General features: G+C 36.4%; 1 protein-coding gene across 1 annotated transcript; it reads right to left on the bottom strand.

The window, feature by feature from the left end:
- Positions 1-23,914: 23,914 nt before the first annotated feature.
- LOC143626434 (uncharacterized) lies at positions 23,915-24,382 on the bottom strand. The gene has a single exon (XM_077096534.1). It carries the CDS (start codon positions 24,380-24,382, stop codon positions 23,915-23,917), a length of 468 nt encoding a protein of 155 aa, XP_076952649.1.
- Positions 24,383-24,913: the final 531 nt, after the last annotated feature.

Raw genomic sequence — 24,913 nt, 5'->3', positions numbered from 1 at the left:
GTTTCGTGTTTCGTTTGTGAATCGTGTGTGACTTAACAAGTACATTTGTGATACGATACATGTGTGAACAATTATTTACGTGTCATGTATTAATAATGTACATCACTAGCAACTATTCCCCACAGGGGCAACTTGGTCAAAACACCACAATTATTTAGCAAGTATTCCTCGCAGGGGCAATTTGGTCAAAACATAACAATTAACTAGCAATTATCATGTTTCATGCATTTTCACAAAATTCAGCAGCTAGTTTCACCGAGACATAAATTCTACTTGAAAGATTATACTATACCACCGATCATAGCATCTCAATTAATTCATAAAAAATCATCGCAAAAGCATACATGTCTTAGGTTTCCAGAACATATTTTATTTTATTTTTATTCCACATAGGTTTATCATTACAGCAAACTCATAACAGTCAAATTCATGCGCAACAGAATGTTATTTGAAATTACAGTTAAATGAAAAATCCAATAAATGCAAGACCACTTGGGTTAGGTTCCTAACTCAACAAGTCAACTTCCAGAAGTGGAACCAACCCAATTGGTCTCGTAGTTCATGAGATATAACATTTACAAAACAACCTAACAGCAGGTCTAACAACTCAGCTTTGCACAACGTTTTTGTAAAATCATAAAGGTTAACTTTTACACGTCCAAAAATTGCAAATTTATATTATTTAGAAACTAGACTCAACCTAGTTTACTGTAGTATCAATAATCTCAACCAATTTTTAGATTTACACCCCGATATAGTCAATTGAACATCAACAACACAATCTGTCCAGAAACTGTTTGCATCCAAACTCAACATATTAACTATCTATGGACCATAATCCGTTCATATAACATTCTAGACACCATAACCATCATCCATGCATATCAATTACTCCTTACATACATGGTTAGGGTTTTATTTGATCTCAAAATCAAAGACACAACAATTAACATGTAATAATATCAATTCTAGTTATCAAATCATCATCAATACATCATCAAATCAAACAAAGATCATATGAACACAACATATGAAATTTCCAGATTTTAGGGTTTATAATTATACCTTTAAAAGCACAAATATAAGCAAGAGGAAGGTAGAAGATGACTAGAATCGGGTGTAGGAGGCTTCAATTGTGAAAAACAAGATCAAAAACCAAGAGATATGTGTGTGTGTGTGTGTGAGCCGATCGTGAGGAGGGGGAAGGGGGGGCTGGCCATCGGTTTTGGGAAGAGGGAGAGGGAGGAGAGGTTAGGGTTTATATTTATTAATAATAATAACATGTTACACTTTAGTCCCTCAACTTCTAGTTTGTACTTTTCTAGCTTAATTAACTAGTTCTAGCACATTGAGTTAACGTTTATAATAATGTTATCAGATAACACATAAGTCTAACACATAATTATCACATAATTATTGTTTTGACGTTTTTTGTTTATTCACCAATTTTTTGCGTCAACTCGTTTGCGTTTCGGTGCAATTCCCGAAAGACTACACATGTAGTAAGTGTCAAGCGTCATTTAAACCCTAGTTTAAATGTAATGAGGTGTGCGTTATAGATTCAGTGATCTTTAAGTTTGAATTGACGGAGTTGATTTAACGGAGTTAACCTGAAATTGACGAATGTCACATCATTCCCATGTTAAAGAATTTTCGTCCCGAAAATTTGAGTCAAGTCGTGATGAGTGTCTGAAAAAGTAAGATAAATTTTCAGTTTGTCATATCATCCCCTAGTTGAAAGAAATTTCGTCCCGAAATTTAATTCATACCTCTGGTGACTTCTGACGGTTTGCCTGGTTTCGCGGTTTCCGGTGTTTGGTTAGCCCTTCAAAAAGGTGAGGATACTTTTTCATCATTTGATCCTCGCGTTCCCACATGAACTCCGGTCCACGTCTTGAGTTCCAACGAACCTTAACGATTGGAATTTTGCTGTGCTTGAGTGTTTTGGTTTCCCAGTCCAAAACTTCAACTGGTTCTTCAATGAAGCGTAGCTGTTCATCAATTTGCAGTTCATCCAAATGGACTACTTGGGTTTCATCAGATAGGCATTTCTTAAAATTTGATACGTGGAATACATCGTGTACGCCACTGAGTTCTGTTGGTAAGTCCAGTCGGTACGCCACCGGACCAATGCGCTCAGTTATCCGGTAAGGACCAACGTATCGTGGGTTGAGTTTGTTTCGCTTCCCAAAGCGAACCACACCTTTCCAAGGTGAGACTTTGAGTAATACTTGGTCGTTCACTTGAAATTCGAGAGGCTTTCGGCGCTTGTCGGCGTAACTCTTTTGGCGATCTCGTGCTGCTGCCATGCGGTTTCGGATTTGAACAATCTTTTCCGAAGTTTCGAGTACCAATTCTGGACCAGTGATTTGGCTGTCACCCACCTCTGCCCAGCAGAGAGGTGATCGACACTTCCGTCCGTACAGTGCTTCAAACGGCGCTGCTTTAATACTTGCGTGGTAGCTGTTATTATACGAAAACTCTACCAAAGGTAAGTGAGGTTCCCAACTTTTTCCGAAATCCAACACACATGCACGCAACATGTCCTCTAAGGTCTGAATGGTTCGTTCACTTTGCCCATCCGTCTGAGGATGGTATGTTGTGCTCATATCAAGGCGTGTGCCTAGGACACTCTGTAGCGACTTCCAAAAGTGCGAAGTGAAACGGGAATCTCGATTAGAAATAATTGAGACAGGCACTCCGTGTCTAGACACTACTTCCTTCATGTAGACGCGAGTCAGTCTTTCCATTTTGTCCGATTCCTTAATCGCTAAAAAGTGTGCCGACTTAGTCAACCGGTCAACGATCACCCAGATGGTATCGCATCCCGTCGGTGTTTTAGGTAATCCCGTCATAAAATCCATTGAAATGTGTTCCCATTTTCACATTGGAAGTTCCGGTTGTTGTAGTAGGCCAGATGGTTTCTGGTATTCTATTTTGACTCTGGCACAAGTCAAGCATTTGCTCACGTAGGTGGCAATGTCGGCTTTCATATTCGGCCACCAGTAAAGTGCCTTTAAGTCATGATACATTTTATCTGAGCCAGGGTGGATAGAATATCTGGACTTGTGTGCTTCGTCCATCACCAGAGTTCTCAACTCTCCGTATCGTGGAACCCAAATCCGGTTTTCAAAATATCGAACCCCGTCCGATCTGGTTTCAAGTTGCTTGTTCATGCCCCGCATGAGTTCCGATGGAAGATTATCATCCTTCAAAGCTTCAAGTTGTGCATCGCGAATCTGATCGGGTAAGCTGGCATGAATCGTGAGTTGCAATGCTCGCACTCGCCTGGGTTTATCGGTTTCTTTTCTACCGAGGGCGTCGGCCACTACATTGGCCTTGCCAGGGTGGTACTTGATGGCACAATCATAATCTTTAAGCAGCTCGACCCAACGACGCTGTCACATGTTCAGCTCCTTCTGATCGTAGATATGTTGGAGACTCTTGTGGTCGGTGTAAATGGTAAACTTGGTACCGTACAAGTAATGCCTCCTTATCTTAAGGGCAAACACCACAGCTCCGAGTTCCAAATCATGGGTCGTGTAGTTCTTCTCGTGAACTCGTAGTTGTCGAGAGGCATAGGCTATAACCTTCTCGAGTTGCATCAGCACACAAACGAGACCTTGTATCGATGCGTCACAATGTACCTCAAAAACATGACCTGACAGTTTTAACTTACATCCCGCAAGTACATGAGTCGTTACTATAGTCTTACCGTCAGCTAATTCAACAGGAAATTTAGCATCTAACGGAGTTGGAGTTAAGTCTAAGAGTTGACTAAAGGCTTTCGACACAAAACTCCTATCAGCTCCAGTGTCAAACAATACAGAAGCAAAACAATCGTTCACAGGGAATTTACCAGTCACCACGTACGGATCATTGCGGGCTTGACCCGACCCAGTAACAAAAGCTCTTCCTTTACCATTGTTTCCACCACCACTGCCATTTCCATTACCTCCATTGTTGTCGTTCTGTTTCAGCTTAGGGCAGTCTTTCTTAAAATGGCCCTCTTGACCACACTCAAAACATCCCTTAGTCGTCATAGGTGATTTAGGAGCACCCTTTGCCGCAAGGTCTCCTCTACATTCCTTTGCCTGGTGACCCATCTTTCCGCATCTCTGACACTTGACACGGTCACACGGCCCAACATGATGATAGTTGCACCTGTTGCACTTCGGATATTTCCCAGCATAGCCGCTCGAACCCTGCCCGCTACCGTTGTTATTGTTGTTGTGACTCTGATTGTTGAAGCTCCTGGTGAATTCGGGCTTTCGGTAGTGTTGCTGCTGTGGGGGGTTCGAGGATGAGGATCTGGTATTGTAAAACTTTCTCTTCCCGCTGCTCGGGTTGCTGTTGCTGTTGTTGTCAGTGCTCGGGTTGTCACGGGCTTTAGTGGTTGAACCCCTAGGTGGTAGCGCACCTTGGGTCACTGCTTGATCCGTTAGTTTGTGAGCTAACCGAATCGCTTGTTGAATCGTGGCTGGTCTGGAAGACGTTACCATGCCCTGAATTTACGGTGCTAACCCATCAATATACATTTCAATCCTCTTACTCGGCGGATCCACCATCCGTGGACACATCACGGCCAACTCGTGAGAACGGGTAGTGTAGGCCTCGATTTCTGAACCCACCATCTTCAATGACCAAAACTCTGACTCCAACTTTGAAATCTCCTCTCTCGGACATTACTCTTCTCGCATCATGTTCTTGAACTCCTCCCAGTTCATCGCGTTAGCCAGTTCTAATCCAAGAATCTGTACGTTCGAATTCCACCAAGTGAGAGCAGAATCTTCAAGTGTTCCAGCAGCAAATTTGACTCTACTGGCAGGGGGACAATTACACATTTCAAACACGGATTCGGCCTTCTCAGCCCAACGAAGGAAACCTATAGCTCCCTCGGTCCCCTTAAACGAAATGGGCTTGCAGTCAAGGTAATTCTTGAAGGTACACGTTCCTATTGGACCTCCAGCTTGGTTCTGTACATGTGCTGCTAGAGCGGCCGCCGCGTGGTCATTCAGCAGAGTTTGGAGTTCTGCTGCAGTCAGGTTGATGTTACCACGTCCGTGTCCAGCGTTTCTTCCTGCCATTTCCTAGAATCACAGCATAAAATGTTAAACATGAATTTTTCTTTCATATGAAACACACCATACATGTAATAAAAGATAGGTAAGAAAGAAATAAAAGGAACAAACATCACATCACAACCATATATTAATCTAAATAATAATTCATTATTAAAACCATTGTATTCGCTACAAAGTATTTAAAACCAATCCTTAAAATCATAGAAAAATAATAGTTTGGATGGAGACAACCCCTCCATCTAGGTGTTATCATCCTTAGATGTCATCGTCTGAGGACACCTCTGAGTGCGCCTCCTCCTCAACCGGTTCTTCCTCCGGTTCCTCTTCGGGATCTTCCTCGGGATCCTCCTCAGGTTCCTCTTCGGGATCTTCTTCGGGTTCCTCTTCAGGCTCTGCCTCAGGTTCGGCTGCGTTCTGAGCAATCTGCATTTGTAAGACATCGCAGCGCTCTAAAGCTATCTCGGTTCGGGTCCTTGCTACTTGGAGTTGCTCTTGCAGGTCTATCATCTCGGCTTGCATCTTTCTCATAATCTTCATCTGTTGATCACTAGCCTCTTGCATTTCCTTCATTGCTACTGTCATGCGGGAAATTTCCTCTTTAGTTTCGGTTCCATCTTTTAACAGTCCGGAAACGTTAGCTCTCGTATAGCGCATGTAACCCACGTCACGCTCCAAACAAGAAACGACAGCTGCGAGAACTCGCTCCACAGGTTCGGTTTTGGGTGGTAGGGTGTTGGGGTAAGCAGGATGGTTCGGGTGAGGTAGCGGGGGAACTTGTTCGCGATAGACCATACGTCTGATCATATTAGGGTACCAATCCCAACTAACTTCGTTTTCGTACATGCCTCCGGATAAGCGATACCTCTTCGGTGCGGGAGCTTCGAGTTCCGGGACTACACGAGGTGGCGATGAGGTAGGTAACTGCGGTTTCTTCCCATGAGCATGAGTCATCGGATCGGATGGTGATGATGGTGGCGTCGACATCCCTACAGGTAAGCCGTGTATGCGCGCGCGTATGAGTGAAAAGGGGTAAAGAGATAAGATAACAAAGACTACACAAATCTATGCAGTGCGTATCATTATAACTAATGGGTCGTCGCGGTTATAGTCTAGTATGCATGCAATTTCTAGTTCGCTATAACCAATGGCTCTGATACCAATCTGTCACACCCTCAAAATCCACTAACGGAGTTTTACCGTCAGAGGGTGTGAACTAACAGGATCGGATTCATTAGTTATAATCAAACCATAAAAACGTTTACGAGTAATTAAATGCGGAAGCGTAAAAAAACCATAAAATAAATGTTGCGTCACGCAGGACGACTTAAACCCAATGATAACAGTTTTAAATAGTTGCATAAACAAAAGTGTTTCAGATAATGCATGATCCTATACCGCGCGCCCGCCTCGGCTACCTGAGAATAACATACTAAAAGTGTCAACACGGGGTTGGTGAGTTCACAAGTTTATATAAAATAAAGCGTTTAGCGTTTGCGTTCAGCGTTTTGCGTTCAGCGTTTTGCGTTAAGCGTTTTGCGTTACCAGATAGTGTTATGTCAATTATATATCTATAGGTAGCTAGCCTATAAAACAAGTATTACTAAGTGTTCGACACCGAAGCTGACTGTTTATCATTTGCCTTGCCACCAGGTCTATCCCGACCATGGTATGTGTTTAGCCAAGATTACACCCACTCGACCTCCAGTCGAGTTTAGCGTTGGGTGGGGTTTGTCAAACCCAGTAGTACTACTCAACAATGACTCGCTATTATCCAATACTAAACGGTTCGATGTGTATGAAGGACTTTAGTTATTGCGTTTGCCACTTAGTCTTTACAAGTGATATATAATTTATATTAACAAAATCTTAAATGCGTTTTCGGAGTATGTTATCTCCCCAAGTGAAAAGCGTTTGAAAATAGTTTAGAGGGGTAAGTGAACTCACTGTTTGCGAAGAATTCCCAAAAATAAATCACCAAGTGATGCGCGTCACAGAAAACTCTCTCTAGTGTTCTAAAACAACAAAGAGATTTTCTAAGTGTCGGAACTATTAACAAGTCTCTAGACCCGGCACGTAGTACCTATGCAAATATCACGTTTCGTGTTTCGTTTGTGAATCGTGTGTGACTTAACAAGTACATTTGTGATACGATACATGTGTGAACAATTATTTACGTGTCATGTATCCATCACTAGCAACTATTCCCCACAGGGGCAACTTGGTCAAAACACCACAATTATTTAGCAAGTATTCCTCGCAGGGGCAATTTGGTCAAAACATAACAATTAACTAGCAATTATCATGTTTCATGCATTTTCACAAAATTCAGCAGCTAGTTTCACCGAGACATAAATTCTACTTGAAAGATTATACTATACCACCGATCATAGCATCTCAATTAATTCATAAAAAATCATCGCAAAAGCATACATGTCTTAGGTTTCCAGAACATATTTTATTTTATTTTTATTCCACATAGGTTTCTCAAAATAATCAAATCATTACAGCAAACTCATAACAGTCAAATTCATGCGCAACAGAATGTTATTTGAAATTACAGTTAAATGAAAAATCCAATAAATGCAAGACCACTTGGGTTAGGTTCCTAACTCAACAAGTCAACTTCCAGAAGTGGAACCAACCCAATTGGTCTCGTAGTTCATGAGATATAACATTTAAAAAACAACCTAACAGCAGGTCTAACAACTCAGCTTTGCACAACGTTTTTGTAAAATCATAAAGGTTAACTTTTACACGTCCAAAAATTGCAAATTTATATTATTTAGAAACTAGACTCAACCTAGTTTACTGTAGTATCAATAATCTCAACCAATTTTCACATTTACACCCCGATATAGTCAATTGAACATCAACAACACAATCTGTCCAGAAACTGTTTGCATCCAAACTCAACATATTAACTATCTATGGACCATAATCCGTTCATATAACATTCTAGACACCATAACCATCATCCATGCATATAAATTACACCATACATACATGGTTAGGGTTTTATTTGATCTCAAAATCAAAGACACAACAATTAACATGTAATAATATCAATTCTAGTTATCAAATCATCATCAATACATCATCAAATCAAACAAAGATCATATGAACACAACATATGAAATTTCCAGATTTTAGGGTTTATAATTATACATTCAAAAGCACAAATATAAGCAAGAGGAAGGTAGAAGATGACTAGAATCGGGTGTAGGAGGCTTCAATTGTGAAAAACAAGATCAAAAACCAAGAGATATGTGTGTGTGTGAGCCGATCGTGAGGAGGGGGAAGGGGGGGCTGGCCGTCGGTTTTGGGAAGAGGGAGAGGGAGGAGAGGTTAGGGTTTATATTTATTAATAATAATAACATGTTACACTTTAGTCCCTCAACTTCTAGTTTGTACTTTTCTAGCTTAATTAACTAGTTCTAGCACATTGAGTTAACGTTTATAATAATGTTATCAGATAACACATAAGTCTAACACATAATTATCACATAATTATTGTTTTGACGTTTTTCGTTTATTCACCAATTGTTTGCGTCAACTCGTTTGCGTTTCGGTGCAATTCCCGAAAGACTACACATGTAGTAAGTGTCAAGCGTCATTTAAACCCTAGTTTAAATGTAATGAGGTGTGCGTTATAGATTCAGTGATCTTTAAGTTTGAATTGACGGAGTTGAGTTAACGGAGTTAACCTGAAATTGACGAATGTCACATTATTGATTCCTTCTTTAATACTCTATTGTTTTTCACAAAATAGTACTGTCGTTAACCTTCTTGTCGACACTTTGGTGTGGGTTACGACAGTGATTTAGTGAGCTATCCTGAGAGAGAGAGACCGACATAGAGCAAATGATCTAAGGGTTGTGATGAATTCATTAAGTTCTCACAAAAAATAAGAATTCTTATTTGATACTAACCCTATATATTATATATACTAGTCGAGTGCCCGCACGATGTAACGGGAATAAATTTTTAATCTAAGGTTGTTAGCGAGCCAAGGCTAGCTTGACTCGAACATTACACCAAGCCGACTCAGCTCAGCTCCAAACTAAATATGAAATCTTAAAGTCGAGATCGTCATAATTATTTTGATAGTAATATATATATATATATATATATAAAGGTGGATTCAATTCTCCTCACAAAATTACTGTTCATTTTACTATTCAATTTTTTAATTTATTAATTATAACCACTAAATCACTAGCTACAATTCCATATATAAAAATGATGATATTTATTTCAACTAATTTAAATATTTAAAAAACTATATTTTTAACCACTAAACTTGGGCAAGTATCGGTTTTACATGTTTTGTTTGTCGGTTAAACGATTTTCTTAAACTTTGCTTTCATAAGTTTTATAGTTCTTCTTTTCAATGACCAAAACTTTTTCATAATTTAAAAATATATCATTGTCGCATGTTTAAATCTGTATTTCAACGTTTGATACATCACTTTTAAAATATATTTTTTTGGCTTACTAATTTATGTTCACGAATTTGTGTTGGTACCGCTTATACTAATTGACTTTGTATTTGTTCATAGTTGTAACGTGCTTAGTTTTTGGTTCAACATATGATAATTTATTGTATTTTGGCATTGAAGTGTTTATTTCCTTTGTTTAGTTTCGATGTCGTAACTTGATACTGACTGACTTCCCGTCGACTGCAGCGAGCTTATGGTTTAACGTTTTTACTTATGTTTTTTTGTTCGATTTAACGGTCACATCGCGAAGCCCGGGTCTTAAATCCTAATATATATAACTTGATTACTATTAGTTATATTTTTGTAAAATATATAAAATGAATACAAAAAAATAATAAAGTTGAGTAATATTTGGATATACATAAGGGGTCAATTGTACATTAAATAGTATAATATATTGATAAGTGAAAACGTTTTTAGTTGTAACAAATTTATTTATGTTTTTTATCATATAGATAAAGGGTTAGATATGTAACTAATGAGAAAAAATTGTTAACATTTATATTTAAAAAACTTGTACATTCATGCCATTTGTGCACACAGAACTTTAGTTCCATTAAAAGATAAGTATCATTAGCTTAAAAACCATGGACTTTGGTAAGTTCATCCCATTTGTGCACACGGAACTTTTTGTAAGGGCTATTCATTTCTACACGTACCACCGACGGCCATTCAAACTAACATAATATAGAAAGTAGCAAATTAATGTGTTTCATGTCAAATGGCTAATTAGCTCAACTTTTCTTACCTCAATTAGCAATCCACGATGTTTCAAATACGTTAAAGGAGAACATAGACCAAATAATAATGAACAGTGCACTTCATTACAAAGAGATACAAAATCAAAATAAATTTTAATTAACAAAAAAGTCAAAATTAGTGAATTTGCGTATGAGATTACTGATATTATTAATTTATTACATTACATACCTTTATGAGAAAGCACATACATTGCAAACAACCAATGGCTGACCATCAACTATTATTTCAATCTCATCACCACACATATAGCAATTTAGTCCCACCAATATAACAAAAGCCAAATGATACAACATACCAGGGAAAAAACACAAATGAGAAACAAATCAAAACAAGGAGGGCTAAAAATAAACACCTACCTAATAAGTTGTCCTTTCATTTTCTCAAGCTATCATCATCCAAAAGTCTTAAGTCTCAAACATCAACACAAATCTATCAAAAAAATAAAACAAATTGATGGTCAATTGTAATACATAATCTCAACATGTTAACTGATCTATAAATTGAAGTTTCTGACTAAGAACTTTGATACATTCGACTCTGTTAGCCCATTTCCTTTTCACTAACTGTTTTAATTTTAAAAAAAAACTATAATTGTACTTACCCAACATAAAATCATAAAAAAAATTCTATGTATCCCAACTCACCAAACCCGTCTCCTATTGCAAAAATAAAAATAACCTACTTACCAGGCTCACCAAACCCGTCTTCTATTGCAAAAAATAAAGACAAGTAATCTTCTAGTTATCATATGTTACTGTCCTTATATGTTAAATTCAACAACTCAAGTTTCGTTACTTGAATTTCATCATTGTAGTTCTAACGAATGTAGTATATTCCAAACCAATTACTAATCAATAAAATATGTATAAAATGTGTTCAGCCCATTGAATCACATTTTATAAAATTAATTAAATGGAAAATGAATGAACATGTTATAAAAAAGAACGATATTAATGAATCATACCATGCTACCCCCCACTTTTCTTGGTGATCAACTTTAGAACCGGCTTCCGGCAACAAGTCATCAAGATCACTAAACCTGCTAAATTATCAATGGAAAATTGAATTATTAAGATGTAAAAAACATTTATGTGTCATTGTGTCTATTCCATGAAAACATAATAAGTTGTAACACTGCCATTACTGGCATTATACACCATACGAATATGTTACCCAAACTAGCTTGAAGCCATGGAAGACTAATACGTGCAGAACTGACAGAGTGAATTAGAGAGAATAAGCTAAGAAAGTATATTCATTCAACTAATAGATACCATCTCATTAACGACTCATGGTTTGTGTATACAACAACAAACTAACTCAGCTAACAGATGCTAACAACTATTATGATTACAAGTTCAGTTCATTTAGTTATCAAAAGCACAGTTAAGACCCTAGACTAATTGACACATAACAAAGACCCCTCATGCTATGAAGATCAACAACAACAACTTAAACCGAACGAACACAAAGGGGGATGTTCATTTAATTTTTCGCCGAATACAAACATGGACAACTATAGAACAAATTTTTCTATTCATGTAAATCAATTATTATAAAACTTAATGATATACATGAAAGAAATAAGAGAAACAACACCCAAACATAACAATGGATCAAATCACCATAACATGAGGTCCAAATAACAACAACTTTAACCAACGTTTTAACGATGACATGAAAGAAATCCATAACCTCTAATCAAGTGTACCTTAATTAATGAACATTTGATATTAAGAGCCTGATTAAAGCAGGATAACACATCTTTACTCGATAAAAATTTGGAGGAACTTGATAGTTATACAATTTGAGGACATTCAAAAGAAAACTGAAATAAAAAAAACCAAAATTATCTACTACTTACGATGAACTTGAACGTTCATTCTTCACCATCATCCGCACGTTGATTTTAAACTGATCCCTTGCAGGGTGTAAACAAAATAAGTTTGAAAATAGGTAGAATCAAAGCAAGTGACATATATGAGAGATCAGGTGAACCAAAACAAAACTTGGGAGTAAATTTAGGGCTACCTTTGATTGTCAAATAAAGATCAAGAACTGATTATCGTCATGTTCACCTTCTTCATCATATTTCTTTCACGGTGGTCGTCACCACCAAGAGGTATGAGTAGGGGTGTCAAACATGTCGGGTTGCGGGTTGGCAGGTTGACGGGTTGAAATGTGCAACCCTAACCCGACCCATATTATTATTCGTGTCAAATATGTCAACCCTAACCTGCACACACATAAATTCGGGTCGACCCGAACACGACCCGTTTAACCCATATTTTTTAAACAAGTTAATTTATATAATCAGACATACAAATTATAATAAAATCAAACAATATATTGCAAAATTCAAATGAAATTTAAGCATGAGTCGATTTAGATATAGATGGATTTGACGATATGTTCATGCATATTGGTGAATGGATAGAAGAAATGCGTCTTGGGTAATGAAATTTTGGTTGAGAACTTAAAAGTGTCGTTCACGAAAAAAAGATTTTAAGAGGATACCTAAAAACGTAATACGGGGAATGAAAAATAATTAAATTCTTCAGCACATTTTAAAACTAAAGAGGGAATATAAAATTAATTTTAAAATATCTAAAATTAAACGGGTTAACGGGTCAACCCGTTTTTATATAGATCAACCCGAACCCGACCTGTTTAGAAAACAGGTCAACCCGAACCCGACCCGTTTTCTAAACGGGTCGTGTTAGCCGACCCAAAACCTGTTTTTTTTTCGTGTCGGTTCGGGTTGGGTTCGGGTCGTGTCAAGAATTGACACCCCTAGGTATGAGTCCAGAATTATTGAACCATGTTTACCTTTTCAAGATTCAATCTTGGATTCTCGTTGACCATGAAGAAGCCATTTGAAATTTGAATTTTCTTTGAAGAAAGTGAGGAACCAGTCTATAAACCCTTAAGATAGAAAACTTGTAGGGGAAGCTTTGTAAGATTATTCACATTCAATCCATCAAAATATGCGAGTGAAGTTTTAATCATGTAAGGAGTGGTTTAGGGTGTTGTGAGTGGATGGGAGAGAAATAGAGTAGTATTCTGTATATTTAAAAGGTTACCTATAACTTTTTAATATATTTTAAAAGTGGTTGTGAGTAAAGGAAAAAGAAATGGTAATGTAAAAGATATAAAAAGTATTATTTAATTGAAAATGAGAAAATGTATTGATTTTTAATGTAATTTTGGATTTGAGGATATGAGATTTGAGGTGTATACCATAAAGTATGTAACAATGAGTAGGTTGAGGAGAATGTGTATAAGCTTAACACATCAGCAAAGGAGATGTGGCCAGCCTCAATGCTTGAGACATATGCAAGTAAGCTAATATGGTGACAAGTGTCCAAAATGTTTTTCATTTATTATATAGTTAGATTAGATTATGCATATCATCATAAACAAGTGTTGCCACAAGTGGTGTTACACTTCTATCTCCACTTAAACGATTGTCTAAGCTGAATTTTGGAGGCTTCTTTACTACCGACTCAGCCCTTGCATCCCTTCACGTTTTCTTCTCTTTTCTTTTCCACATTACTTATAAACTTTCTTAAACATGTTTTTTTCTAAAGACGAACTATAAATGGCGTAGCCCAGACATTTTAGGCCTAAATGTGTAATAATCAATTAATCATTAGTTAACAAAAATATTTAGGCCCAATTTCATTATTTTGGGTTATTTTGGCCCATAAAGTTCAAGCTGAAATGCCAAAAACCAAAAAAAAACAAAACCAAACGTTTTCAAAAACCTAAAAACATAAATCTTGGTTTTTGGTTCAGCTTGAGCCCAAAACTGGGTTAAACCTTTAAAAATTCTTAAGACATAATTTTTGGTTCGGTTGAGCCCAAAACTGACTCATTTCAATGCACTTTGTTTTTTCTCAAACGGGTTAATTAAAAAGACAGTTTTATGTATAACAGACCAAATGGGTTGAAAGTTGCAAGAAGTTAATTTTTAATGCATACAATCACCAAAAATCTTCTGTAGATTACTATTCTAATATCCACGTCTATGTGTGCGAATTCAACCCTAACTAATATCATGTTTTTCTAGTTCAGTTGTTTTATAAATTTGTTACCTTTATCTTTGCTCCGGTCGATATCAATCAAAAAGCGACTACATCATTGGTATCGAATGGAAAAACATACTACACATATTCGGTTATAGTTATTAAAACAAATTAGGCAAGACCGTGTAGAATTTACTTCAATCTATCCGTTTCTAAGCTCTACGGTCCACTTTTGGGTCTCACCAAGCGGTTCCTACGGGTTCCCAAAATGGGTCAACTCGTTGCCAGCCGGCAAAAGCATAGAGTTTGTGTATATCAATAGAGCTCCTTTCGCTGACGTGTAAGTTTCCACCTACACATTGGTCTAAAGTTCAAGATTTAAGTTAAAAGAGACCGATAAACAAGCTTTATACGCGGTTGGTTTGTGGGAATTATGCAACTATGCAAAAGGGTAAAGCTAGTGGTTGTAATTAGGTGGTTTGTTTTTTGGATGTTTGAAATAAGGGGTGAAGAAAGCTAGAAAGGAGTGAAGAGAGTTTAATTAATATTATTACAAGTGCTCATCCTCTTTCACCTCCTCGTTCGTTAGGTCTTATATGGAAAGAGAGTGGCATTATGCAATGGAGTGAGTATACAAGAAGTTATATATACTGCTCAACAGGGTAAAACGAGAGATCATTACTTCAAATTGAAAAAATCACTAATCAAACATGACTAATTTATTAAATATATAAGACATGAACCTAATTATGTTTAGGTTGTGTTAGAATGTTCCACCCTGGCTGGATGGACCCCCATTTCATATTTGAAATGAACAATTTTACTCAATCTCAAAAAGTCATTACAATCATGTAAACGCTTAAAGCATTACTTAAAACTACAAAATAAGTATAAAAGTAACTTTCAAAACCAGCTTAACAAAAACTCATTATAATATTTTCAACGCTAATATGTATGTATCACTGGTCACCTAAATAATACAAGATAATTCACTATGATTAATAATGCAAACCACGCACATGGACCAATTAAGGCAATAACTTAAACTAAAGAAAGTGAGAAAACTAAAATGTTAATAATAAAAAACACTGAGCTAGTGTTCATATACCCTTGTCACAATTTTATGCACCACATCAAACAAACCAGTGGCTACAACATTATGTATAGTTCATCTCATAACAATTATCAGCGCCTCATCTCCTGTTACATCTATATGCACATGAAACCTCAAGAAAAGCAAACGAAAAGCCCCGAGTGACATCTAAACGACACATGTGCATGATCGGGAAATCCTTTGAGCTTCTTCAAGGTCCTTCAGAAACCTGCATTTACCAAAACATACATTATAAGCCATGTCATCATAAATAACTATGAGTAGAGTGTTGTTAACCGACCTTTTAGAATTTAGAAGAGTGGAACCTCCAAGTATAAACCGAATTCCAAAATTCAATGAGTAATGTAGAGCAACTGAACGGGATTCCTCATATGTTGTCCCGCCAACAATAAATCTTGTGGCCTGCCACCAATAAAAAAGTTGGAAACTTCAACCCGTTTGCTTTATTTCAGAATTTGTAATGGATAAAGCCTCCTGAATGGGCCTATAAATGAACCCAATGTTCAGTGAATAGTTTGGGAGGACGTTCGTTTATGTTCGTCTATTTAATAAACAAACAAAAAATGAACAAAAAGTTTAGTTCATTAGTTACATAAACAGAATTCTTGTTGGTTCATTTATGTTCGTGAATATTCGTTTACTTTTGTTTAAGTTTGTCGGTCCTCGACGTTAATGTGCTCATTTAAAATATTTTGGACCATTATAACTTAGTCTAGTTTTACAACTTTTTAGGTCTAACAACACATTACTTTTCATTAGTTTTAGCTCCGATATGACATGTTTGTTCATTTATACTATTAACGAAAGAACATAAACTAATACCAACATTTTTATTTTATTAACCAAAAAACAGGAACAAGTAAACCTCGTTAGTTTAATTGTTTGCGTCTGATCGTTTGTTCGGTAAAAATTAAACGAAAGAAGATGAACATGCTCCGTTCATGTTTCTACAGTTAGTTAACAAACCTACTCCTATTTCATTTATATTTTACTAAAAGGTGTTAAAACTAGTAGTAAAAAGTTACTCGTTTTGACCAATTATGTACGATTCCAAACTATAATGAATACTCTTTTCAATATCTTTAATATCAAAGCAAGCTCATTTGATTTTGACCCACACGTTTAGCCAATTAGAAAAAAGTAGAGCAAACCGACAAACCCGCCCTGCTGAAAGTGATTCCCAACAAAAGGGTAATCACTAATCAACATCTCTCAACCGTCCCTTTGTGACACTCTCCATAGTTTGGAACAGAAGCGGTTGATGCTGAGCGTACACATTCTCAACCCCCCCCCCCTCCTTAACAAATAATCAGAATGTTACACATAAAGGTCAAAAGGAAACTTGGGGTGAATGTTTAATCCACGAGCCATGTTACGTGCAATATTCAAGATATCCCTGTTACCATACAGGTTCGTCTATCAATAATCAACCCCCGCTTGCTTTAAAAGGAATTGTACAAGCTGTCATCTCAACAAAACACACTCAAATCAATCCATTTATTTAAGAGTATACTAGTACCCCGGGCTTATACTTGGGGGACCGAGAAGCCAACTTATTCAACAGCTGCATGAGTTAAACGGGGCTCTCTTTCTCGTATCACATAGCATACAACATTACAAGTCATAGTCGATCGACACTTTCATTGTTCAGAAGATTTTTCACAGCCTAATAAAACATCCAAACACGGTGGGTCATGCTAATAATACTCGGAGCATGTTCAACAAATGAATGAACACAAACAATAAACGCACAGGTTTTTTTGTCCGTGTTCGTACATTAAGAAAGCGAGTGTGTTCGTGTTCATTTGTTGAAAGTACAAACGAATGGTGCACGAACGAACATAGTTAATCATGGATTAACAAACACCAATTACAAGCAAGCGTAAATATCATGTTTGGGCTAAAATTTTAATAAAGCTAGTAGACTAAACTGTAAGATGTTATTTCAATTTCATCAAACTAAACTAAACTATAATAGGCCTAAATATTCAAATGAATATATATATATAAAGTATAAACGAATGTAAAAAAAACAAACTTATGCAAACGTAAACTAATGAATGCAAGCCTACGGACTTAAGCAAACGTGAACGAACAAACATGAACAATCGTCCATGAACGTAACTGAAGGAGCGTGTTCATGTTTGTTCGTTTAACTAAATGAACAAAATAATATTTTCATTGTCATTCATTTATTGAAAAAAATCATGATGATTAAAATGTTTAAGCACCTCGAATTAACTGAGCAAACCAATTAAAAGTAAATGTACCCATCAGGGCCTAAAAAACAAAGAACTAGATTTAAATGTAAAATGGACCTAAAAAAATTTAGATATACACATAAATGAATTTATATGAATGGATGTGAATGAACATTCACCAACATAAATGAATGAAACATGTGTACATGTTCATTCCGTTTAACTAACTGAGCAAACAAAGTTATTTATGTCCGTTTGTTTATTAAAAAGCCAACATTAACAAACATCTTGTCCAATGATTCACAAATAGTTTATTGAACGTACGGGTTGTTTACATGTCTCCCCCCACCCTACGAACACAAATGAAACATGTTTATTTGATTAAAATGTATAAGAACCTTTGGCCACCATTACAAGCCAATTCTTGTTCAGTCTGTGATACTAACATGATTTTTCGCTCCTCAACTATTTTGCTCATTTCTGTCACTAGGGTTACATGCTTAGACACATTTCCTTTCATTTTTCTATACTCTGGATAATTATCAACAAATTTAGCCATATCTTCTGCACTGAAACAAAACAAAGTAGTACAGTAAGATTATTAGTTGCTAAATAAAAATCAAAATCCAAATCCTAAATCCCCAAACATCGTAAAAATTCAAACCCTATGATGATATGGAGAAAGGGTTTGGGAATTTAGGATTTGGATTTTGATGTTATGATATGTGGATTTAAGGTTTAAAAGATATAAAGGTTTAAAAGAAAAAGGAAAAAACAAAGAAAATAACGAAGTTACCAAATTATCTCTGACTTAACGGAAAAAATAGACGGGGTTAGAAAAGAAGTACTAAAAATGCAAGTTTTTGGAAACTGAGGTAGCCATTTGCACAAAATAAAGAATATGTACTAAAGTTGCGTAGTTGGCCAAACCACAGGTACTAAAATGGCCATACATACATACATACACACACACACATATACACACACACATACATACCAAAACACCTCTCGGTATCCTTTCTCGCAGACTCTTGCACTTTCTTAAAATACTATCTGTTTTCATCCATCGGGTCTCTAAATGTTTTAACGATTATCGCATACTCTGGATATATTCCATCACCCAGATAGTACCCATGATGGTAGAAGTTATCGTTAGCCCAAAACGAAGCGACGGGAACGGTCCCAAATATGTAACTCTCCATCACATGAGACTACTCTAAGACGGTTATGTCATTGTTGGAACTAGGAACACCAAAGAATGTCGACCAAATTAATCCAAAGGTCGTATGAAGCAATCGTTTGAAGGCTAACCGTTGGTCCGTTGCTCCCTTTTGGTCACCTCGCGTGTATTGAGCTCGCCATGCAGTTGGACAATTAGCCCATTCCCAATGCATGCAATCTACATTCCCTATCATGTCGGGGAAACCATGCACCCTTGTATGTGCCTTGTAAAGACGTTGTAGATCGTTCCAGTTGGGCTCTCTCATATAATGTGGGCCATATAGTTTCAAAATTCCTATATTTTACACAACTTTTATAAAATAATTGATTAAAGTAAACAAGTGATATAATTATTTAAAAAAAAACAAAACGTATCGTAACAAAAATACTCCAAGGTATCCCGAGTTGTTTTATCGGCCATCTTTAAATACTCGTCGTTGATGTCGGCCGTGTTTTCGTAGGCGAGCACGTGTACGGCTGACGTAACCTTCTGAATAGCGGTGAATCATAGCGTCCCTCGACCGTCCGGCTTTTGTTTAAAGTAATCAAGCTCATGCTCCAAATCATTGGTGATGCGCATAAATAGTTTTTTAGACATCCGAAAACGATGCCTAAAGGTCTTCGGGTTCTTGTATCTCAGCGAGTCGCATAAGTAATCCGCCATCAACCGATTGTTGGCTTCGGTACGATCTCGTTCGATATATGCTCTTTTTGAAACCGGGGGTGGTGGAGTGCTAATCGCACTCGTAACGGAACTCATATAAGTTGTCGCAAGCACAATCTCACTCGTAACCGCCTCTTCCTCTGCCGCGTCTTCGGCTTGTTGGTCGGTGATGTGCGTGAAGTGGTATATAAAAATTTAGCAAATAATGACCAAGCACAACGAGTAATAAAAACCTAGAGTACCCTAAACCAAACCACTAGCAACAGGCAAGTGAACCTATCGGGTGTAGAATAGCTATGGGAAGACCGGGAATATCGAACCCTAGAGACACTTATTAAATTAACGAAACTAGTTCTAAAAACTATTTAAAGTAATAATTAAGAAAATATATATTTTTGGATTTTTATTTATTTTATTTTAAAAGCTAATATTTAATTAAACTAATTACTTAATTAAATTAAAGTGATCTAGAAAATTAAATTACCGAATAAAAATTTAGTAAATTCAAATGCAAGCAAGAGTTATCTAGGCAAGGAATCCGATTTGTGACGACTCGGGCTTTTATCGGTTAAGGAAAAATGTTATGGGAACCGGGAATCTAAAGATATGAAGCTCTAGGAAACTTAATGGATCATTAATCACACTCAAGGTGTCGCCTGAAAAGAAATCTTAGAAATCATGTAAAAACACCGGCTTATTGGTTCACCTGTCAGTTCACCAACTATGATTAATTACCCTAGAAAACAGCTAACCCGTCGGTTTCCTATCTCAATGCACCTAAGTACACGGGGTGGTTTTTGAACAGTCTAAAGGACAAGGGTAAACAGTGAAATTAAGGCAAAAATAGGCAAACCTCCTGTCAGATAATTTAACCTAAAACCCTAACAACGCAGACAAACCCGACAACTTATCACCCGTCGGATATTTAAGCTAGTAAGTAGGCCTGTAAACAAACCGAACGTTCGGTGAACTGTTCGTGAATTGTTCGGCGGGAAGTTCGTTTATGTTCGTTTATTTAATAAACGAACGAACATGAACAAAAAGTGTGTGTTCGTTTAATTAAACGAACGAACATGAACACATGTACCGTTCGTTCATTTATGTTCATGAACGTTCGTTTATGTTTGTTTATTTATATATTAATAAAAAAAATAATTAAATGTTATTTGAATGTGTCATCTGATTAAAGTTTTATATTTGTTAATTTGTGTTCATTTAAGTGTTTTCATTTATGTTTGTTTGTGTTCATATATGTTCTTTTATCTTTGTTCAGTTATATTCGTTTACGACGTTTAGAATTTAAACAAACAAACATAACGAACACAAATGTTCATTTTTTAAATAAACGAACATGAACATAAATATTTGTTCGATTAAGTGCTCGTGTTCGTTTAAAGTTAAATGAATGAACACAAACATGCCCTTTTTCGTCTTCGTTCAATTCGTTACATGTTTCATTTTTCATATTAATGAATACATCGGTCTTAATCTCTAGGCTATGCTGATTTTATTTGTGTTCGTTTGTGTTCGTGAACCGTTCGTGAACACATTAATTTCCTTAATGAACGAACACGAACATAAAATCTCGTTCGGTAAGTGTTCATGAACCGTTCGTGAACACGTTATTTCCTTAACAAACGAACACGAACAAGGCCTTGTTCGTGTTCGATCGGTTAGTTTACACCCTACTAGTAAGAATATAAACTTCTAATACTATGCCAAAAATCAATTTCTATGGTGAACGAGCTCACTAAACCATAAACAAGTTGCAAACACACAGTAAACAACCCTAACATGCAACCTATAATTGAAAGACAATCGATAAAGTAACATGTGAAACATTCATTTAGACACAAATTAAAAATAAATACGCATGAGACACATCCAATAAATATATTCAAAACTTTTAATTAATCAAAACCCCAAAGACAAAACCCGAAAACCGACAAGTCCAAAACAATCAATAAAACATCATCACAAGCCTAGATAACTAAAAGAGTTTAGCCAATAATCATGTTCAAGACAATAAAATAAATAAGTTCAACAATTAAGTTTATAATAAAAATTAATATAAGCCAACCGAATAATAAGAATGTTTGGTTGTGTTGATGTGAACCCGAACGCTCTGTGATATTTATCTTTGTTGTTGCGATGATTAAAACTCCAAACTAAACTCCTCTCTTGTTTGACTTGCTATGACTTGTTGCTCCTTTCTGACTTTTGGCGTAGGGTTGCGGCTCCTAAAACAAACTTAATTCCTCTTTTCTTCCGACGATAGTTTTTAATTAATTTTAGAGGAACAAAGTCGGTTAACATAAAATTGTTATTATGGGCTAGATGACTTCACAAGTGGACCCAATACCCATACTTCTTTCCATTATCGAACCATCCTTCTACGTGGTTTGTGTAGCCCAAAAAACCTTTTAATGATCCATAATAATTCCCTTGCTCACAATTCCAACTCTCTAATGTTACTGCACAACAATGCACGTTTTTTTTCTTGTTAGACTATATTTATTTTATCTAAAATTCATATCAATAATTGAAAATAAATAGCCTAATATAAGAATATGAATAATTTTACCATGTATTATGCACGGGTCAAAAGTTGAGTAAACAAAATAATGGGTTAAGTAGTATTATTGTTGAGTCCATTTACTCGTTTAAGCCCCGTTGTCCCTTTGAATCTTAAAACCCCACTTATGAACCAATTAAAAATAATATTCAATAAAAACTTGGCTCAAAAGTACTAAAAAGTGTGGGAAATATGTATAATAATATGTATATTTTAGACCACATCAAATATCCCTACACTTAAACGTTTTCCGTCCTCGAAAAATATATAATGCAATGGAATCATAATTTAAAATCGATCTTCAAAACATATAGGTTATCTTTTAAGCATAGATAAACGCAAAAACCGCGATTGCCGATATTGTTGTCCACTTAAACCCAGCCACCAGCCTCTCAAGCCCCCAATGCATTAAGCGTTTTAAAGTTCAAAAGCTACGGCTATGCCTACCCATCTCAGACAAAGAGAGCTATAAGAAATAGAGTCGAAGCAAACTGGCTCGACAAATCACCATAAGCCAAGTTGATGGTACTAATTAGATGCACTCAGTGAAATTTGATGGATGAATGGTCCTGTGGAGGTCGTACGAGCTATTCCTAAATATTATTGAACTTTGTCCTATAAATCCCTAATTTGATATTTATTGACTAAGAACCTTCGAGCCCCAATAGTGTATCCTCAGAGTCACTATCCCCTTGGTAACACGTAAACTCTAAGTCTCGTCTAGTATGTGCATCTTTGGCCTCTTTTACTAACTTTGAGAATGCTTCTTTGGCATTTTACAATACATAATTTGCTCATTCATTTGCTTTTCGGATCAACTTTTGGAATACACTTTCAAAACATACTTTTTTTTCTTTTTTTTCTTTTTTTCTTTTTTTTTTTGCTCTTTTTTCTTTTTTTTATATCACCCTAAATATATATAACTATTTTCTAAGCTCGGAAAAAGATGGATATGTGGTGGTGTGCTGGTTTGAGTGCATCTAAGTCTTACCATCTCAAAGTTTTTAGATTATGGTAATCCTCCCTAAGCATCGAAATTCGGTTTCACCGTTTTTCAAATTATTAGATATATAAAATCTGCTAAAGAGGACTATCAAAGTAGTTGGGCCTACCGACACATCCCAAATTAAGTGCGCCATCTTTTATTTAATCTCATATATAATAGTAGTTTTAAAAGATCAACCTTAAACAATAATATCATTTTCCATTATACGCAAAATAAATTTTCGGGACATTTTTTTTCTTTTTGTTTTTTTTGTTTTTTTATATATGACTCTTTTTTTTCGTTTTTTTATTTATCTATTTTTTTGAATTTTTTTAATAAAAATCTTAAAAACGTCGATTTCCCATCCCCACACTTAAATTTCGCATTGTCCTCAATGGGAGACAAGAAAAAGACAAAAAATAAAGCAGAAATAAAATAAAATAAAATAAAACAAAGCATAAAGAAAATGGAACAGACTCCCCTGGTAATATGGCAGTGATTTGCGTATGTCATGTTCCAATAAAGCGACCGTATAGCATTTCATTCGCGGCCGCAGCTTTTGGGTACCCTCTACAATCAAATCAGCTAGAATGTCCCCGTCTGAATGGAGATTGAGTACGAACGAATGTATCCAAACCTGCAAAACAAAGCTCAAAGCACCCAAAGCAGACATCAAACAGACTCTAAAAACTTAAAACTGACTCAAAATATAAAAAATAAAGGAAAACAAATAAAAGTTATACAAACTCTACACTCGGGTATTTCCCGAGGCCTATCCCTATCAAGCAATCAAAGTAGGGATATCGAGGAGAAATACATCTTCCTCGACCGAATCAGCCGGCCCACCGATATAATGTTTTAACCTATGGCCGTTCACCTTCCACGCTCTTCCCTTATGATCAACTAACTCAACTGCACCGTGTGGAAATGCCGCCTTCACCGTATACGGACCAACCCATCTCGATCTAAGCTTACCTGGAGATAACTTCAGACGGGAATTATAAACCAACACCCGATCCCCACACTTGAACTCTTTCACTTTCCTCAACTTTCGATCATGCAACGCCTTCATACGCTCCTTATAACTCCATGATCTCGCATACGCCCCATCTCTCAGCTCCTCTACCTCATGAATTTGAAGATACCGGTTTTTCGAAGCTTGGGTCAGGTCAATATTAACGGATCTCAACGCCCAATATGCTCTATGATCTAAATCCACTGGTAAATGACTCGTTTTCCCGTAAACCATCCTAAAGGGCGTGGTCCCAATAGGCGTTTTAACGCTGTACGGGAAGCCCAAAGTGCATCATCCAACTTGTCGGACCAGTCCTTTCGGTTCTTGCCGACAGTTTTTTCCAAAAGTAAAGCTACGTCCTTGATCTTTAAAGTTTACGTTTTTATGAATGGTTAGCCATGAAACTTAAACGTAGAGTAGGTCGGGTATAAACAAACCATAAAGTAGCAAACTTGACGTTAAAATGGACTTAACAAATTTATGGTTATGAACGGGTCATAAAATAAACCCTAGATATAGTTTTGGGCGTTTTAGCCATAAAGGTCTAAACTTTATGGTCACCTGGGTCAAGTCATGGACAAGAATGGTTAAGGAAATATTTATGAGTCAATACCGAGCCTTAGGAGGGTGTAAAAGTCATAAAATGGGGTGATAATAATGATAAAAATACCCATGGCTTCATATCACTCGATAACTTTGATATGTTCGCTTACATGGTGTCCTTCGATTACAATGCATTCGCTTACAAAGTACTCGCTTATAATA

This window comes from Bidens hawaiensis, unplaced genomic scaffold, assembly GCF_021521415.1.
Source record: "Bidens hawaiensis isolate Kalapana, Puna unplaced genomic scaffold, B.hawaiensis_p1.1 tig00004364_1, whole genome shotgun sequence".
Classification (NCBI taxonomy): domain Eukaryota; kingdom Viridiplantae; phylum Streptophyta; class Magnoliopsida; order Asterales; family Asteraceae; genus Bidens; species Bidens hawaiensis.
The sequence above is the reverse complement of the archived record's forward strand: the minus strand, read 5'-3'. Positions and strand labels throughout refer to the sequence as shown.